This window comes from Rhodamnia argentea, chromosome 1, assembly GCF_020921035.1.
Source record: "Rhodamnia argentea isolate NSW1041297 chromosome 1, ASM2092103v1, whole genome shotgun sequence".
Taxonomy (NCBI): domain Eukaryota; kingdom Viridiplantae; phylum Streptophyta; class Magnoliopsida; order Myrtales; family Myrtaceae; genus Rhodamnia; species Rhodamnia argentea.
Genome location: NC_063150.1, coordinates 676,971 through 694,210, shown reverse-complemented (window position 1 = coordinate 694,210; position 17,240 = coordinate 676,971). Strand labels below are relative to the sequence as shown.

The following is a 17,240-nucleotide window of genomic DNA, read 5'->3' as shown; positions in this document are numbered from 1 at the left end:
TATTTTTCTTTTTTTGGTGAAGGCCATTTTTTTTTTCAATCTACAGTTTTTTGACACTTACTAACATATATTGAAAACTTCCTGATAGGGAATATAAAAATTCTGTAGTTTAGACTCAAAACAATAGAATTTTGCTATGCGCGAATCCCCCTTAGAGATTGAAAATGAACTTCCTGTTTGATGTTAATTGTGTGATTAATTCTCACCTGTCACATATTTAGTAGTGTGTATGTGCACGCGTATGTATACATACATTACATTGTTAGTGCACTTGAGTTGTAAATCAATTATGAGTCGGTAAATAAAGCAACTTCAAAGTGTAAAATACTTTTCTTTTTTTTTTTTTGGTCATAAAGTGTAAAATACTTTAAACCTACTGTTCTTGTGCAATTGCATAGGCTTAATATGTCTTAATTGACTTTTACCGTGCATTTCAGTTTGCTTTTCCAGCGGAAGATAATAACATTATCTTTTTGGTATCTCCTTTGACGTTTCTACTTTTAACACATGTGCCAGAAGTGTATGTCTCACTTAAATGTGAAGGAATGTGCCCACTACAAGACGAGGAAGATAAATTAATGGGCCAATCGACAAAGAAGATAAATTGTTAAGTGACAACCTCCCTAGATGATGGGAACATGCAATTGACAGGTAGATTCTCTTTCCACGACCTTCTTTTTTCGTCTTTGCTTGGAAGAATTTTCCCACTGTCTAGTCCCCACACATTACCACCGCAAAAAGGAAACCAAGAAAACAACAAGTTCAAATAATTTATTTCCTGATTTTAGACCTGTCCATTTTAGAGAAACCTAAGCATGGAGGAAATTTTAGATTTAGTTCAAATTCAAGTTTCATATCGATTAATTTTTGTCCACAATAAATGGACTTCTCGAGCTTAAAAGCTCGATTACGTGCTTTGAGTTTGTCCTCACAATTTGAATTTTCAATTTCATCCTTTACGACCTATAAGCATCCCTTTCCCAATGATAAGGTCATGAGATGCTTAATTTTTGTTTCTCTAAATTATATGATCGTTCTATTCCTCTATTCGGAACAATAACATGAGGGAAGCCATATAGGATCATTTCTTAGTGAGGAATGAGGATAATACTTTTAATAAGGCAAGGTCCATTAGAGATACAATTTAGATTTAGATTTTACCGAAAAGAAAATTTTAGATTTTCGAAAGGTCAAGGATCTCACGAGAATTCTATGTAAAAAATGGAGTAGACATCGTAAGTAAACGTGAAATCACGTGATGATATGAAACGTCTTGCAATCGAAATTTATCACATCGTTGCAACTTAATCTTATGCGTCGTGTGTATAGTTAATTGACTATAGTTGATATTACATTTTCCTGGAAAAGATTGCGCATGAAAACTTAAAGATTCCTGGTATACCTAACCTAACCTAGGATAGATAACATACTTTATCTTCTTAGTCCCTCGACATTCAACCATGTGGGAGGTGAGATAGTGACAGTCTTATGGCATTTATTGTGCATATGGGACACGTGAACATGGATTACATGAAGTTATAATGAAGTAAAAATAAAAACAATAAATAAATGAAATAATTTAATAGTCAATCATTGCATTCACTTTAGCATTTTAAAATATACAATATTAACGATGATAATATTGAGAAATCAAATTTCACTAATACCTCGTAACTCTTGTATCAAGCTAAGATAACGATGAATACAATGAAAAGAGAAATGATTAAATGACCGTCCTAAACTCACCATGAAATTAACGGTATGTTATGAGCGGCATAATAATTAATAATAAACAATTAAAACTTATTATGAGGCTCATTTTCTCAAACATTCGTGGCCCAATAAATCATTACTTTCACGATACATGGAGGGCTGTTATGCTAGCTGGATTGTAGTGAAAGATATATTGCATTTATTGTGCGTATGAATATGGCTTACATGAAGTGATAATGAAGTACAAAACAAAGACAATAAATTGTAATAACTACATGTAGTCTTTCCTAAATCAATGTGGACCAAACAAACTGCAACAAGCGTTGCTTCTAGTGTCTTCAGTTGGTGCTTTTCTGAATTTTTTTTATGGTTAGAAACCCTAACACGTGCCATAAAAAGCCAAGCATTCAAGAATATCTTCACACAGCTTTAACGAGGGCATTCGTCAATATGGGTTGCATTTAATGTTGGAGAAAAGCGACTGTTTCCCTGCATAAACGCACGAGGAATGTGTTGGAAAAAACTTGCATCCTTGTCTAGGAGAATTCAGGATGCCAATTCAACAAGTAATAACAACAAGAACAACTCAGCACAAGTGATGAATAATAATAACCTACGATCGACAGAGACACATGAAAATCTTACGTCGAAACAATTTCGGCCCCCCCCCTCCTCCCCCTTCTTTAATGTGAATGATCAGAGTCAATTGATCTAAGCAATTTAGCGACATGTATAAGTTCCTCTTGCTGAAAAAGGATGCAAGGATGACACCCTCATTGATGAGAATCGTATCAACTCAAGGGATACAATTTTATAGAAGAAACAAAGTATATTGAAAGAAACGTTACATGTCAATTTTGAATGCAAAATTCTTTTGATGTAATAAACCCTAGATGCTCTTTTCTCTCTTGCATGTTATGGGTATTTTTCTACACATGTATCTTATGTGTTAGGATTCGGTGCACAACTACAACAAAATAAAAAGTAAAAGTGAGAAATAGAAATCGAGACACAATGTTTATTCTGATTCATTCTTAAATTAAGTCTGCATCGAGTAGAAGATTCCATTATAATTAGTTCTTCATACATCTCTATTACATCACTTAATTGATACCTCTATGCTTTCCTGTTGATGAAAAGTATGGACCATATCCCAAGAAAAGCTTCAGTACGTAGTGTCAAGTGGTCAGAGATGACCATGGGTCATTAACATAATCCTGACATATAAAGTGCTTCAGTGTGTGTGTTCATATATTTTTTTTTGTGGAGGGGGGTGGTGGTTAGTGTGTGTGTGTGTGTGGGGGGGGGGGGGGGTTGGGTTAAGTTCGACTCTATATAAACAAGACAATGAGAGCAAGGATGATTGCATAGCACCAAATCAAGACACACACACTAACATCCCACAAGAAAAGAAGAAGAAAGACATTGAGAGCTGATCTCGTTTTGATCATCAACAATGTCTTCTTCATCCAGAGAAATGAGAGAATGGTTCAATCATGTCCAAACTGATTTCAACGAAGAGCTTGAGCAGGATATTGATTCCAACGTGTGCGTTTTCCAAGTCCCCAAATCACTCAGCTCTTCCAAGCCCGAGGCTTACACCCCCCAGCTCATCGGCTTGGGACCCTATCACCACCTTCAGCCTCAGCTCACCGAGATGGAGCGCGTCAAGCTCGACGTCGTGAAGAAGCTCAACAAGGAGTTCCACCACTTGAGCTTTGCTGAGCTCGTGAGCAAGCTCTCCAAGCTGGACCTCCTTGTCCGCGCGTGCTACCACAAGTTCTTGGACATGGATTCCGACATGTTGTCCTGGATCATGACCGTCGACTCGCTGTTCTTGTTCTATCAGGTCTGCCAGCACGGCGTCAACAAGAGTTTCCTCGATTCGTCACCCTTCTTGGAGGGCCTAGCTGACAACTCAGGCAAGAAGCTCGCCGATGCCACCATGCGGAGGGATGTCATGATGTTGGAGAACCAAATCCCGATATTCTTCGTGCAGAAGATGTTGACGGTCGGGTGTGCGTCGCTACAAGTCGCTGAGCGGAAGGCTATTGTCGAAGAGATCTTCCCCCGCATGCTTGTGGGGTTTTGCAAAGCTCTTTCGCCCATCAAAGCGACATTAAAATGCCAGGCTGCCAAAGCTCTGAAGCGCACGCATCTGTTGGATCTTCTTTATAGCATGGTCGTGTCAAGAGAGGACGAGGCCGAGATTGCTCTACCCGCCGACCCCATCAAAACCGAAGAACATAAGATCGAGGTTCACGAATCCCTCGAGCTAAGGGTAACTACTGATGTTCAGGAAGTGCTTAATCCTCCTCAGAATGTTAATTATGTCGCAAAGAGCATGGTCGAACTTGTAGAGAATTCGAATTTAACCATCTTGCGGAAGATTAAGCCCCATGTTCAGATGCTGGAAGGCCTGATGAGTCTCTATTCCAAACTATCTTCAGCCACCGATTCATTCGGGGAAGAAGAAGCTCCCGCTGAAGAGAAGGCATTGATCCCGACAGCGTCCTCTCTTGCCAAAGCGGGAGTAAAATTCAGCAAAACACAGTTCTTACACGAAATATTGTTCGACGAAAAAACGCACACATTTCATCTTCCCGTTATCAAACTCGTCATCAACTCGGAAGTCGTGATACGGAACTTGGTGGCGTACGAGGCGATGGCCATCTCTGGTCCCTTGGTGTTCGCGCGCTTCATGGAGCTAATGGACGGCCTAATTAACACCGTGGACGACGTGAAGTTGCTCAAGAACAAAGGCATCATCACGGGCCGTCTCAAGGACGACGAAGTGACGCATCTGTTCAATGGAATGAGCGACTCCATTGAAGTGAATGGCGATTGTCCACTAGACGAGATAATCAAGACAGTGAACAAGTTTTACGATGCCGCGCCGACCATCAAGACCCACAATATGATGGAGCGATATGTGTATGGCGCCTGGAAGGTCCTAGTGATAGCGGCGACTGCCCTCTTGTTTCTGCTCATGGGGCTACAAACTTTCTGCTCGGCTTACAGTTGTTCGAGCCTCGTCAAAAGGACAAACTAAGCTTGATCTAGCTTCGATCTTCGCGGAGTTGTTTGTTGTCCCGCATGTTTTCCAATGTGTTATCTGTGTGTCACTCTTAATCTTGCGATCTTAATTTCCTCGCATGTTTTCCTGTATGTTATTACTAAGTTACTCTTAATCTTGTTTGTAATCGTAATTTCCTAGTATGCAAAAATGGCCGCGAAACATCTAAAAATATGTTCTCGTGTCTTGGCTGGCTGTCTATCGATGATAGGAATTTCCGTGACTTATCGGTTCGATTAGGTGAAAAAGGGTAAAGATTGCGAGGAATCAAACTCAAGCTCTTGGCTCATCAATACAATGAATTGAAGTTCATAAATTAGGTTCAATTTTAGTTAAAATTTTCACGAAAGGAGCCAAACATAATTTGTTAAGGGGAATAATTAACTTGTTAACCTTCAATTACTTTACCATGTACATGTTCATATTTGTTCGTCATTTTACTGGAAAACATAATTTGTTAAGGACAATAATTTCATAAATGCCCTCTCATGTTGAATGGCACCGTGATATCGCTCTTGTTTATGCAAGGTGAGCAAATTACTGTCAGAATTACTTTTGTTTATGCACCTCCTACTGCCCTTGAGGCAAGTATAGTTCGGGGAATTTGATGAGGTCTTGTATCCGCGGGGAAAAGATGGACATAAGGCTGTTCGTTGGAGCAGAGTGCATGACTATGATTTACTGGATCTTGATGTAAAGGGTGTTCACTTGGTCCAACGGCGCTGATCTTCAGGAACTTGTGAGTGCAAATCTTGATCGAATCCTTGCAACAGTAGAATAGGGGGAAATTGTCAAAAAAGTCTTAAACCTTTTGCACGTTTGTCAATTCAATGCTAAACCTTTTGAGTTTGTCGATTCAATTCTAAATCTTTTCGTCTTTTGTTAATTCAGTCCTATTGATCGAAAATCGCTGACGTGGACGTTGGCCGTCCTATTGACACCCCAAGATCGAAGTGGAAAATTTTAATAATACTTTTATTTTTTCCTATTTATCTTTTTTCTGTTTTTCCCTTTTTTTTCCCTCAACCGGCTTCAGATGAGGGCCACCCTGGGCTGGTGAGGGTGGCCCTCGTTTGAGGCAAGCGAAAAAAAAAAAAAGAAGAAGGAAAAACATAAAAAGATAAATAGAAAAAAAAAAAAAGTATTATTAAAAATTATCCACGTTAGCGCCGGTGATGTCACGTAGGACTGCCGACGTGCACATCAGAAATTTCCAACCAATAGATAATATCTTCAATAGATGTGAATGAATCCCTAAACAATCTAGTAAATAGGAACACAGAGGAAAATTCCAACTTCAAACGCATAAACAAAGAAAGGTTATGTTGTGCGATAGTCATGTGTATATTTTATTAGGTTGGATGATTGATATTGGAAGTGGTTAGTTTAGATCTAAGGGTTAGATTTCTATAAGCAGCTAATGTTAGCTATCTCACTAGGATCGGATCGCCGATTCCGATCCTGTCCGATCCCAAAAATTTGGGGACTAGGACTACTAGTTCGATCCCCGGTTCAATACTGGGATCGGACTAGCCCGGACAATGCACACCCCTATACTTGTATAGAACCAATAGACAATCAACAAAGAAACAAGACGTCCAAAATTTTAACAAATCAAAACACTTACTTTGATTTCGGGGGAAAAGGACAACGTGTGGTGTCAAAAGTTGTGTACGGAGATTACTTTAGTGCCAAAATTTTTTGCCAAATTACTTAAGTGCCAAATCGGAGACAAAACGATCTCTTTGGTGCCTCCAATGAAAAATTTCGGCCATTCTCAATAAGTGGCATTTTTAATTAATTTTTGAATGTTAATTGATACTTTTTTAAAAAATTCAAATTTTATAAAATTTTAAAAAAAATGATTTTAAAAAATAAAAATTAACAGAAAATTTTCAAAAAATTGAAAAAAGCTTAAGAATTAACAAAAAAGCTATAAAAAAAAAAGAAATAGATTAGTGTCATATAAGCGTAAAAATTTGCCGGCAATGGTGGGGCGGCGACGGCGAGGGTTACAACAAGCCCTCGCCGCCCGGTTATCATCCCCCCCCCTTTTTTATTTTTATCCTTTTTTGAATTTTTCAGCTTATTTTTCCAATTATTTTAAAATAAAAAAATTAAATTAAAAAAAAAAACACAGTGGACGTCTAGCGAGCTACGTCGGTGTCATATATTAATAAAAAAGTGCCATGTTGGATTTCCGGCTAAGTATATTGGAATTGGCACTTAAGTGATCCTTTTAAAAAAATTTGGCACTAAAGTGATTCGATGGAAACTTTTGGCATCAAAATGATCTCTGTACACAACTTTTGGTACCAAAAGTGTCATTTTCCCGATTTTCGGGTGTGCTGAAAGCATCTCACATGGTTAGCTTCAGTCTAAGACGTTCATACTATTACCCTCTTTCCACACCACAACTATACTATCGATTTTCCAGTTCTAGTCGGGTGAATCCAACAAAGCCAGAAGAATTTGGTCGAAATGATGGAAATTGGACGACCCTGAAATCTAGATGGAATGGATGCTCTTCCAGATGAGAATAGAGCTCATGACGACGGACTTGAAAATCTCACCATTTTCTGTTCGATTCGATTCCAATTTCTGCTCGGGTTTCGGTTCATTTCTTAACACCCCTAGTGTTTGAGATGACAGACTTTCAAGGGGGAGGAGCGATTTGTTGTGGGGCGGCATCGAGACAGGAAGAAAACACCACACAATAGAGAATGGACGAATTGAGAGTTCGAGCACCTGAAAATCGACGATTTCACAAAGAACTCAAGAGTTTTTTATCTCTTGGTCGTAGAATTCAGAGTTCCATTTGGGACGTTTGTTTGTTTAAGGATTTTAAGCCTTTTTACCTGACTGAAAATTTCGGTCAAAATTGTCCCACTTTTGCATGAAGATTTGAAGGGAATATAAGTTCAGACCCTTATTTGAGATTAATTTAGTCAATCAAACTCTTATTTGAGATAATCTTCATTCTAAATTTTTTTTTTTTGTTGAGAAAACGGTTTCATTTGGAAATCTTCCTCTCATAAGTGGCTAGATGTAACCTTTGCACGGTTCCCTCCAGATGTAACCTTTGCCTTATCGTGGGCGGACCACCACCTTTTTTTTTTGTCACAAGACCACCACCTTTGGACTTGTCCTGTTTATCAACTTTTGATCATTGATGTTGCTAGTGTTCCAACTTCTAAAAGAGTTCTCCCACGGGAAACACATTTCTCAACGAGAAAAGAAAGCAGTATTCATTTCGCTGGTCGTTGTCATGCAGTTAAAGACCAATTATATTGCTTGTGACTTGACTTTATTACGTACCAACCTGAATATGTAATATGTATGGAAAAGTCATCAGTAGGCCACTGATTATTTCGGTATGTATCAGAGGGGACTCCAACTAAAAAGACTCAATCTCTTATTTTTCGTTCGTTGGGTAAGGATATGTTTCATTTGGCAAAGTAGTCATTGATCTTCATTTAGACAGAGCAAGGCGTATACTTTAGGACATGGGCGTAGTAACACATTTGATTCTGTTTGAGTCCCTATCAGCGCTTACATTGCACACTTTTTTTTGCTAATCATCAGGTAGTATTTTCAATAGAAATGATTGAATCCCTAAACATTCTATTAAATACCAACAGAGAACAAATTTTGACTTCAAATTCATGAAATAAGAAAAGTCATGTCGTGCCTCTGTTAAGCATCAACTTTGAGCAGTCTTAAACCGGATTTTCTGAACAATTACAAACATGCAGCTGACAGGGAAGACACATATATATAGTCAATGGACGAAGGCCGATGGTATAGTCAATGGCACGTAGTCTACATCCCCATAACAACCAAAACACTTGGGCTTTACAAGATTTAGAAAACCCAGAGAAGGAGCATCTACAAGAACATAGAGAAACAGAATATGTGGGGTTTAGGTTCCTCAAAGCAGAGGCAGGCAACATTCCAATAATGCACGAACAGCCTCTCATGCATAAGAAACAAAAAAGAAAAAGGAATAGAGATGGAGGAACCTATAGAACTTGACTAATCTTCTGATCTTTCGGAATGCATAGCAATAATGTGTCGGCAATGACCATCATTTGGCAGATCTATTCTAGCAGAATTAAAAACAAGGTCGAAACTGCATGCTCAAGACTTCTTAAGCATTGTCTCCTTAAAAGCAGATGGGCAAAGTTCGTGCACACCACACTTCTCGCAACGAGGCCTAAGGGGAGTGCATATTGTCTGTCCAAATCCCACCTGCATGGTTCATGCCAATAAGATAGCTACTTTTCAGAAAAATTGCCGTAAGATCTCTTTAGTTTCGTTGCAAAAATGAAAGTCAACGGCATCTCTTTGTGCTTGACGTGCCCACTAAAATGGACTTTTTATGCTATTATGACTATCCAGATCAAATAATCTTGTCCTCAATGTGCTCAAGGCCTTTTAGCATTTCTACTCTCACCTTCCAGTAAAGGAAGACACATTATGTCTGTAGGAACCGGAGGTCCTATCTTCTTACAATAACCACACACTTTGAAACTTCATTTGTTTACCAACCTAGTCTCACTAGCGACTTAAATCACAAACACCACCTGATAAAAACATTAAATTCATCTTTAGAGGCATGAAAGGTAAAGCGCGATTTATACCAAATACGGCAGAAGAGCAAGAGAAAAAAAATGAAAAAACCCACCCCAATAATAAAAATAAGTACGATTGCCATCTTGATGCTAATGCAGAAAATATTGCTGTCTACTTGTGATTCATAATACAGAATAGTGAGCTTTCCATGCAATAGGCCATTAATCCAAAGTGTAAATGAGCCAAAGGCTGCTTCAAAACAGGAAAAAGCAATATTGGGTATATGATGTAGACTGTTGGAGTTAAACAAATAAAACTTCCTTATGCATGAATAGTGGTGCACATGCATGTGTAAAATGAGTTGTACTTACCAAAAGAGGATTTATAGGGACCCATTCTTCCTTTGGCAGCCATAGCTGCAATGCTTCTCTAGTTTCTTCAGGAGTTGATGTCTTCGAGAAAGAGCCAAAATGAAAAAATGTCTAAGTTAAGATGTAATAGTTGTACAATATGCTAAGACTAGTTCAGGCTTCTTCAAGCCCAAGAAGGAACAAAAGTGTAAAACATTATCAGAGTACCAAACTGCACAAAGTGCAAACAAGATCGTGACCGTGTGACCAGTCTTACTCATTATTCAGACAATTATGCAACAATTTGCGGTTCAAGAACAGTTCAAAATGTTCACTCTTATGAGTCACCTCATGATGGGATAGCAATAATTCGAGAAAAGTGATTAGCAAAAGAACATGGAAGCCACATAATAAGGTCTAAAAGAAGAATCTCCTGTTGTTATAACTTTGAATAAACCCAATTACACTTTGTATTTCATTTTAGAAGTTTGTGGCCTGGAAAATATTTCTCGCTTTTTTATTTCCTTACCAAAAAAAAAAAATTCTCGCTGATGGGCTGAAGAACGTAGATACAGAACAAGAAAGTTTCAGGAACATGAATTATCCGTTCACTCCTATACAGTATTTCGAGGGGATTTCAAACAATTTACAACCTGCAGAAGATGCGGAGACCAAATTAGGCAGGACTGATCTAGACATGATTTTTCAAGAAATCACAGGACAAAAGATATTTGATCTTGCCAATGGACGAGTTGGTTGAGCTTCCTGGGCCTTAGATAATTAAAATGATAAGGTCCCAAGTTCGACTTCCAATGACCACATCTTGGGAACTTACCCGATGGCATTGGCATAACCCCACTACCCCAAAGAATAGTTCATTGCACGTGAAAAACCTCGGTTATAAATATAAATAAAAATAAAAATAAATATTTGATCTTTCATACCTAGAACCTTGATTTCAGTTTCATGATGACTGATTAGACACATTAAGGAAATGCAATGAATTTACCTGCTTTCTGCGTGGTCTGGAAACCCAACCCAGCCGATTGCAAATGCGGTGCACATGAGTATCTACACATATTCCTTGGACATTGTTCCACCCAATGTTCATAACCTGAAGAAATGGTAAACCAAAAGTGCTAAGCAACATGGAAAAAAAAAAAAAAAAACCATGTATAGGATGTATTCAATGCGTGCGAGTTATCGTGTTTTATCTTAAGCAATGCAGACAAACTTACCAGGTGAGCCATTTTGGGGCCTATTCCTGGAAGCAGTAGCAGCTCCTCCAGTGAGCTTGGAATGTCTCCATCATACTTAGCAAGACAGATTGTGGCTATCTTTTTCAAATTACTAGCCTTTCTCATGTAGAACCCAACCTAAGAGAGCATAGGAGGTTAAGAGGATAGGTTTAATACAACACATCATGAGCATATAATTGCAGCCATATAGGACATATGAGTCTCATCAGTGAAGCTCTATCACAAATTTGACAGCATTCCCTTACTCCATTTTGTATAGACAATACTTTCCAATTTGAGTGATCATTAGCAACAAGCCGACTATATGAAACATACTGGATAGATTAAGCTCCTAATAGATGCCTCATCAGCTTTGTCGATGGCATCAGCTGTAAGCATGTCATTCTGAAGGAGTCGCTGTACAGCACCTGCATTTCAAAGAATGTAATCAGTGAAGGAGGGACTAAAAAATCATGCGAGCGAGAGAGAGAGAGAGGAGCTCATCAAGTTTACATAGCATCCAACTACATGCACAAAGTGTAACCAGCATTATAATCAAGTTCATGAATGTATCAGAAAAAGCAGCCATAGAGAAGCTATGACTTGACAGAACACAAAAAAATCGCTACTGCTCAACCTAAGAGCAGACAGCTAATGCGTTCTCCAACATTCCAACAGGAAAGAAACTCCCATAAACTAAAACAGACACACCAAATTAGCAGAGAATCTAAGCTAAAAAACAACAGTCTAACACTATATGTACAAAAAAAAAAAAAAAAAAAAAATCTCAAACTCAAGAGGCAGTGGGTCACCGTTGAAACAGAGAATGAAATGGCCTGGAGGTTACTTAAGATCTCACATGGTTTTCTCAAATCCTTCAAAAAATCCACCTAATTAAAACTTCCTCGTCTTTTCTTACACCACCAATGGCCCACCACGCCGTTTTCAAAGTATGATACCAGAAAACAAGAACTTGAAACCACGTAAAGTCACTAGAAAATTATAGTGCAGAAGCAAAAACATTGTTATGCCAAATTCATCCTGAAGAGTACAAATTTTAGGACATGAAAGTGGAATAAGAACAAATTAAATATCTTAAAGATAATGTTCGTAAATGCAAACAGTGTACTTTCCATGTGTAACATGATCCTTTGTTTGGCTTGACAGGAGTGATGAAACCAAGACAGCGAACCTCCTTTCCTAACAGGAAAAGAAGTAAAAACCTTATGTTGAAATCCCCAAAGAATCAGTATTAAAATGACATAAGGGCATCTTTAGGCATTTGAAATTCAGCAACATTTCTATCAACATCTAATGTTATCAGCGGGATAAGAAAGTGGTCTGCGAGAAGCGAAAGATGCATCTTGCATAGTTTACCCTTCTATTTATTTTCAGAGAACATTGAATGTGGGAAGATATCCCACATTGTTCATGTGCAGGCTTAGTAATAGTTTCATATTTATGTAGTCTTCTTTGACCCAATAGTTCAAGCTTTTGAATCAGATTTTCGAACAAATTAAATATTAAAAGAAGCAAAAATTGACCTATGTCTCCTATCGGGAAGATTCACACAGCACAACATAAGTCACATCAGTAGTCAAGTCACAAGCTGCTAAGATCCAACTTGAAAAGAAAAAGCCCAATCATGAGTTGATGCATCTAAGGGATTCAAGCATAACAGTCTAGATAAACTGTAGTTACTGTACAAGAGAACTGCTAATAAACGAACGTGTCATGCAGAACACTGTGTCCATTGTATTTTCAGTCTGTTAAAGACCAGAAATTACAAATATATAATCACAACAGTCTTAGGACCAGACGCACACAAATCAGCTTTCAAGCAGCCTATTTTGTTAAGAGATTTGCACAGTAGTTTCTTTCCAAATATCAGTTTTGCCCATCAGTGTTCCCTGTAACTGTGAGATCTGAGGAACAGCCATAATATTGTCATAGACTTATGCATAGGAACAAGGTGCTTTTCACATGGCAGTACACAAATGCTAGAGGAGGACCATGCTTCGCTTTCTATTATGGAGCTCAATCACTGATCTACTTTGAGGCAGTTAAAAGCCCTTTCCATCATACTCTCAAACATAAAACATAATGTCATGTCAACGAGATTCCTATTGCACCATGTGGATTATTAACCGTCTAGCTCAATAAGAAATACTCTGTGGTACTTGCATGCGGCAATAAAAGTGATTGTAGAAATAAATATTCTTGTTACAGAAACTGCACTATCAGCTCAAAATAAGGCACAGTGAACTCACTCATGTGAGTGTCAGTGGTTTGTGCTGATCATCATAGTTCCCCAGTTATTTCTATCATACCTTAGGGGGAAGAGAACTTCCAGCTTTCTCGCATCCCATGCTGTCCACTGGAGCATCTTCAGAGGATCTCATCATGCGAATTCCTTCAAGAACTTTTTCCCAGTTTGGAGGTGGTGCACCTGTCAATTTGCATCCATTCTCTCCTATTATAACACAGGGTAAGACCAAAGCAGTTTCATGTTTTTTCTTCTCACAGGAAACATCATTATGGTTGTTTCAGGCTGGACTATCTTAGAAGTCTTCTCTTCCAATTTTCTCTTCCCTCTTTTTTGTTTCACAGTTGTACCTGAGCTACATTGATATGCATATACTTCTGGCATACTGACTTTACCATGTTTTATCTTGTACAAGGTTTCATTATCTATCAAAATAAGCAGGAAGAGAAGTGCCCACTATCAAAGTTCCCTTCACTCCATCCAATCTTCTCGAGACCATCATGCTTAGCTGCAAGATTAGCATTTGATGCTGCTCATTTTTGGCTCATCAGAAACCAGCAGATAGGAAGCTAGAAAAGAAAAAGAAAATTTGAACGATCCAATACTATGATCTAAGCGTATTCATAAATAAGCAAACATCGAAAGATTTTAGACAAGTAAATGGATCGGTCAACCAACTGTCATGAAAGTTGGTGGATTAATATGGAATGGTTTCTGCTATAACCAACACAACACCAACAGGAAAAATATTCCAAAGCTCATTTCATGCTTATCATGAAAAAGAACCAAAAGACAAAAACCGTTTCATGCATTTATGTTCTTTTTTTACCTCTTGGCCTCACTTGGGAAACGACTCCATTCACCTGCACAATGACATCTGATTTTCGTTTTGAATGTCCTGCAAAATCCCATTAAAGGAGAAAAGTTCACCTCATGAATCAAGAAAAACAGTAGCGAAAGAGGACATTTCCTAAAACAAATTGGGTAACAACCTGAAGATATAATTACAGCCAAGCATATCACATGTCTTGATCCACCAGAGAATTAGTATTGTTCAAATATTTGAAGAAGGTACATTTGTTTCAAGTAAACTACTTTCGACTGAAAATGTTTCAAACAATAGCCTCATTCCCAAATATCCTGAGTTTCTTTCTGTATGAGTAGCAGAATCATCTTTCCTTGTTGATGCTGAAGAAAATCGAATTAGAACACAATTGCCATGTTTCAGTTTGACCTCATTTCAACGTGCAAAGTCGGGATACTCCTGTGAAGACGAGGTGACAAGTTGCTAGAGCTTATGTGTATGGAAGACGTAGCTTTTGAAACTTGTAGCCTCAAACCTTCCCCAAAAAGGCAACTAAGAGGGACACCAAATAATATTCTAAGTGATAGGTCTGTGCATGCCTAACTCAACAATTGCTTGATTGCCAAAGATAACATTAAGAAACATAACCCTCCGGAAAATAGCGAGTAAAAGATGGCAAACCAATTTCTCTATGATTTCTTTTCCCGGCAAAAGAATTTCCACGAAGACTGATGAACTATCAAAGCTTTAGATTTTCCAGGCATCAGTGAAAGAATCGAGACCACATTCGTAGGCAAACGTTATGCTGGACAGAAAGAACTATATTAGAAGCAAATGAAAAGTGAACAATCCCACTTAACAGAAACCAGTAGGTGCAAATGGATACCACAGGACCAAACTGATGATACACATTTAGCAATGTTCACGAACTATGTAGTGTATACACAAAGCCAAACTGCTCTCCTTTGACATGAATGAAGTTGGTTCCGTGGACAAGGCTTACCTGAGAAGGCAGATGCATTAGGATTCTTGTACGCAAAATCTTCGATGTCAGGTAATTCACTTGGCTGCTAAACAAGTTGTCATAATATTAAAATGATTGGCTATTTAGTCATCTTCCCAAACAAAAATACTAAAACAATGAGACATATAGTCAACCATCACATAAATCATTATCCAGTTGTGCGTCCTACTACGGCTATAAACAAGCCTTATCACACTAACTGCGGCTAAACAAGGACCCTCCACTTATGCAATTGTGCTCCAGCCTCCGTGTAAGCTCTACGTACTCATTATCTTGTCCTCAGATTCAAGTGGATATGCCTACTAGCAATCTAAAGTACCAATTACCCAGGATGTTTTATTCATATTGAATCTGTAAGGCAGACCAAACCACTTAGATGACAATTGGCATGTTGTTAACTCGAGGTGCTCCTCGCCAAAATAGTTTAAAATGAAAGTGGTTCGCTTCAAGCATTTTACACCCTCTTCCAAACTTGATGCATCCGCATGAATCCTCTAATAAATTCTTACGAGTACTCCAACCACCGCAGGGCCAGACTAAACAAGAAGCAACTCTTTCCAGACGATTCGCCGGAGGTGATGTAGTGACATATCAAAGACGCATCTGACTGTGTTACAGAAATTATATTAAAAACAGAAACAGAACAAAGTCCAAGTGGGACCGTCCAGAGGAAGCTACTTCATGTAAAAGGAAGCAACTTTCCCCGTAAAACGGCCTTTCCACCACAAGTACAAAGCGACAACGGAATGATATATCTGAATGCAGCACACGTAATCTCAACAGGCACAAAGAAGAGCGATTCAGTCAACCTTTCGACTAAGAAGAGGTTCGACTTTAGGCTGCTTTTGCTCGACCAGAACCGCCTCCTTCAACCGCTTCTTCTTCCTCGCGAAAACTCGAATCGCTGGCAGAGAAGGTCCACCTGGAGCTTCACCTGCGAGCCATTGGAGAGAGAGAGAAAACAGGTGAAGGCCAGCAACTGAATAGGATGAGGAAGCAAAGGGGGAGATGGGACAGAGCGTTGAGTCGACCTGGTTTAGGCCCTGGAGAGTCGGGGTCTTCCGGGAGGCTCTTGGAGGAGAAGCGCGCTGCTCCCCGCATTCTGGTGGGCTCGAATCGCCGGAAGGCGAACGCAGTCGACGCCGAAGGAGGAGGAGGAGGAGGAGGAGCAGCGACGCTTCTTGCGACGCCGCGAAACATTTTGGTTCTCTGTATTTTCCTTTTCTTTTTGTTATTACTTTTGCCGGGAAAGAGGAAAGGCGATTCCGCAAGGCCACTATATTTCCATCCGGTTACGAAGAGGACAATTTTTTTTTTTTTTTTTGGGGGGTCAATTAGGCGATCGAAACAAGAATAATGGCACGAATCTGCTACTTAAATTTTGGATTGATATTTTTAATTTATTCAATATAATCTCAAAATTATTAATTTATATTTAATATTATCCTTGATCTTGAATTAATTAAAAGATAATATTGAACATTTTTCATATAGTTCAGAGATTAAATTGAATATTAATCCATCGAACGGATTTAAAATTTATGAATAACATCGCGCTTTGGGCTAAAATTCAAAAACTATTTGTGCCGTTTTCCCATCGAAATATCCTTTTTGTTTTACCAATAAAGTTAATTATATATATATCATATTCGATAAGATCGCATCTAATCATGTCAAGAATGATATAACGATAAGTGCATTGAAAATCCCGAAACTTGTTAAGAGTGTACAATTAAGTCCTAAAATTTATAAAAATACAATCGATTCCTAAAATCAATCAAGTTAGTACAATTAAATCATTTCATTGATCGCGTCTAACTTGGTTGACGGAATATGCTGGCTCGGCTTTCTTTTTTTAAATATTTTTTCTTTCGCGTGATAATGACATAATTAAAATATGAAATATAAGGCCAAAACAACGTCGTTTTGATTTAAAAAAAGAATAAGCTAAATTAAAGAAAATAGAGCTTCCAACTCTCCTTGTCGTTGCCCATTTTCATAGTTGAATTTTGACTTTAATGACAGTCATTTTGATCACGTCATCGTCACGTAGGAAAGATAATATATTAAAAAGAATAAAGTGAACATTTTTTGGCAATGAAGTTGAACGAAACTAACGAAGGGATTTGATTACATTTTATATAAATTTTAAGACTCGATTATATTTTCGTGATAAAGTTTAGGATTTTTCAG

General features: G+C 38.3%; 2 protein-coding genes across 4 annotated transcripts; one reads left to right on the top strand and one right to left on the bottom strand.

Annotated features, from left to right (window-relative positions):
* Positions 1 to 3,190: 3,190 nt before the first annotated feature.
* On the top strand, positions 3,191 to 4,765 carry LOC115745247 (putative UPF0481 protein At3g02645). The gene has a single exon (XM_030680693.2). It carries the CDS (start codon positions 3,191 to 3,193, stop codon positions 4,763 to 4,765), a length of 1,575 nt encoding a protein of 524 aa, XP_030536553.2.
* A 3,782-nt stretch (positions 4,766 to 8,547) lies between these two features.
* On the bottom strand, positions 8,548 to 16,303 carry LOC115745313 (endonuclease III homolog 1, chloroplastic-like). 3 transcript variants are annotated; one of them, XM_030680798.2, is made up of 11 exons: positions 16,079 to 16,303; positions 15,857 to 15,981; positions 15,027 to 15,090; positions 14,048 to 14,116; positions 13,283 to 13,401; positions 12,086 to 12,152; positions 11,289 to 11,380; positions 10,953 to 11,090; positions 10,724 to 10,828; positions 9,736 to 9,816; positions 8,548 to 9,040 (listed from the first exon to the last, which is right to left on the bottom strand). In XM_030680798.2, the coding sequence occupies exons 1-11, from the start codon at positions 16,245 to 16,247 to the stop codon at positions 8,930 to 8,932; spliced, it is 1,140 nt and encodes a 379-aa protein (XP_030536658.1). In that variant the 5' UTR covers positions 16,248 to 16,303; the 3' UTR covers positions 8,548 to 8,929. The 3 variants fall into 3 exon arrangements, 2 of the variants coding, with proteins under 2 accessions (XP_030536658.1, XP_048140312.1); XR_004015908.2 differs by lacking the exons at positions 8,548 to 9,040; positions 9,736 to 9,816 and adding exons at positions 9,830 to 10,228; positions 10,265 to 10,367; XM_048284355.1 differs by lacking the exons at positions 8,548 to 9,040; positions 9,736 to 9,816 and adding an exon at positions 10,360 to 10,459 and having other exon boundaries at positions 10,657 to 10,828.
* Positions 16,304 to 17,240: the final 937 nt, after the last annotated feature.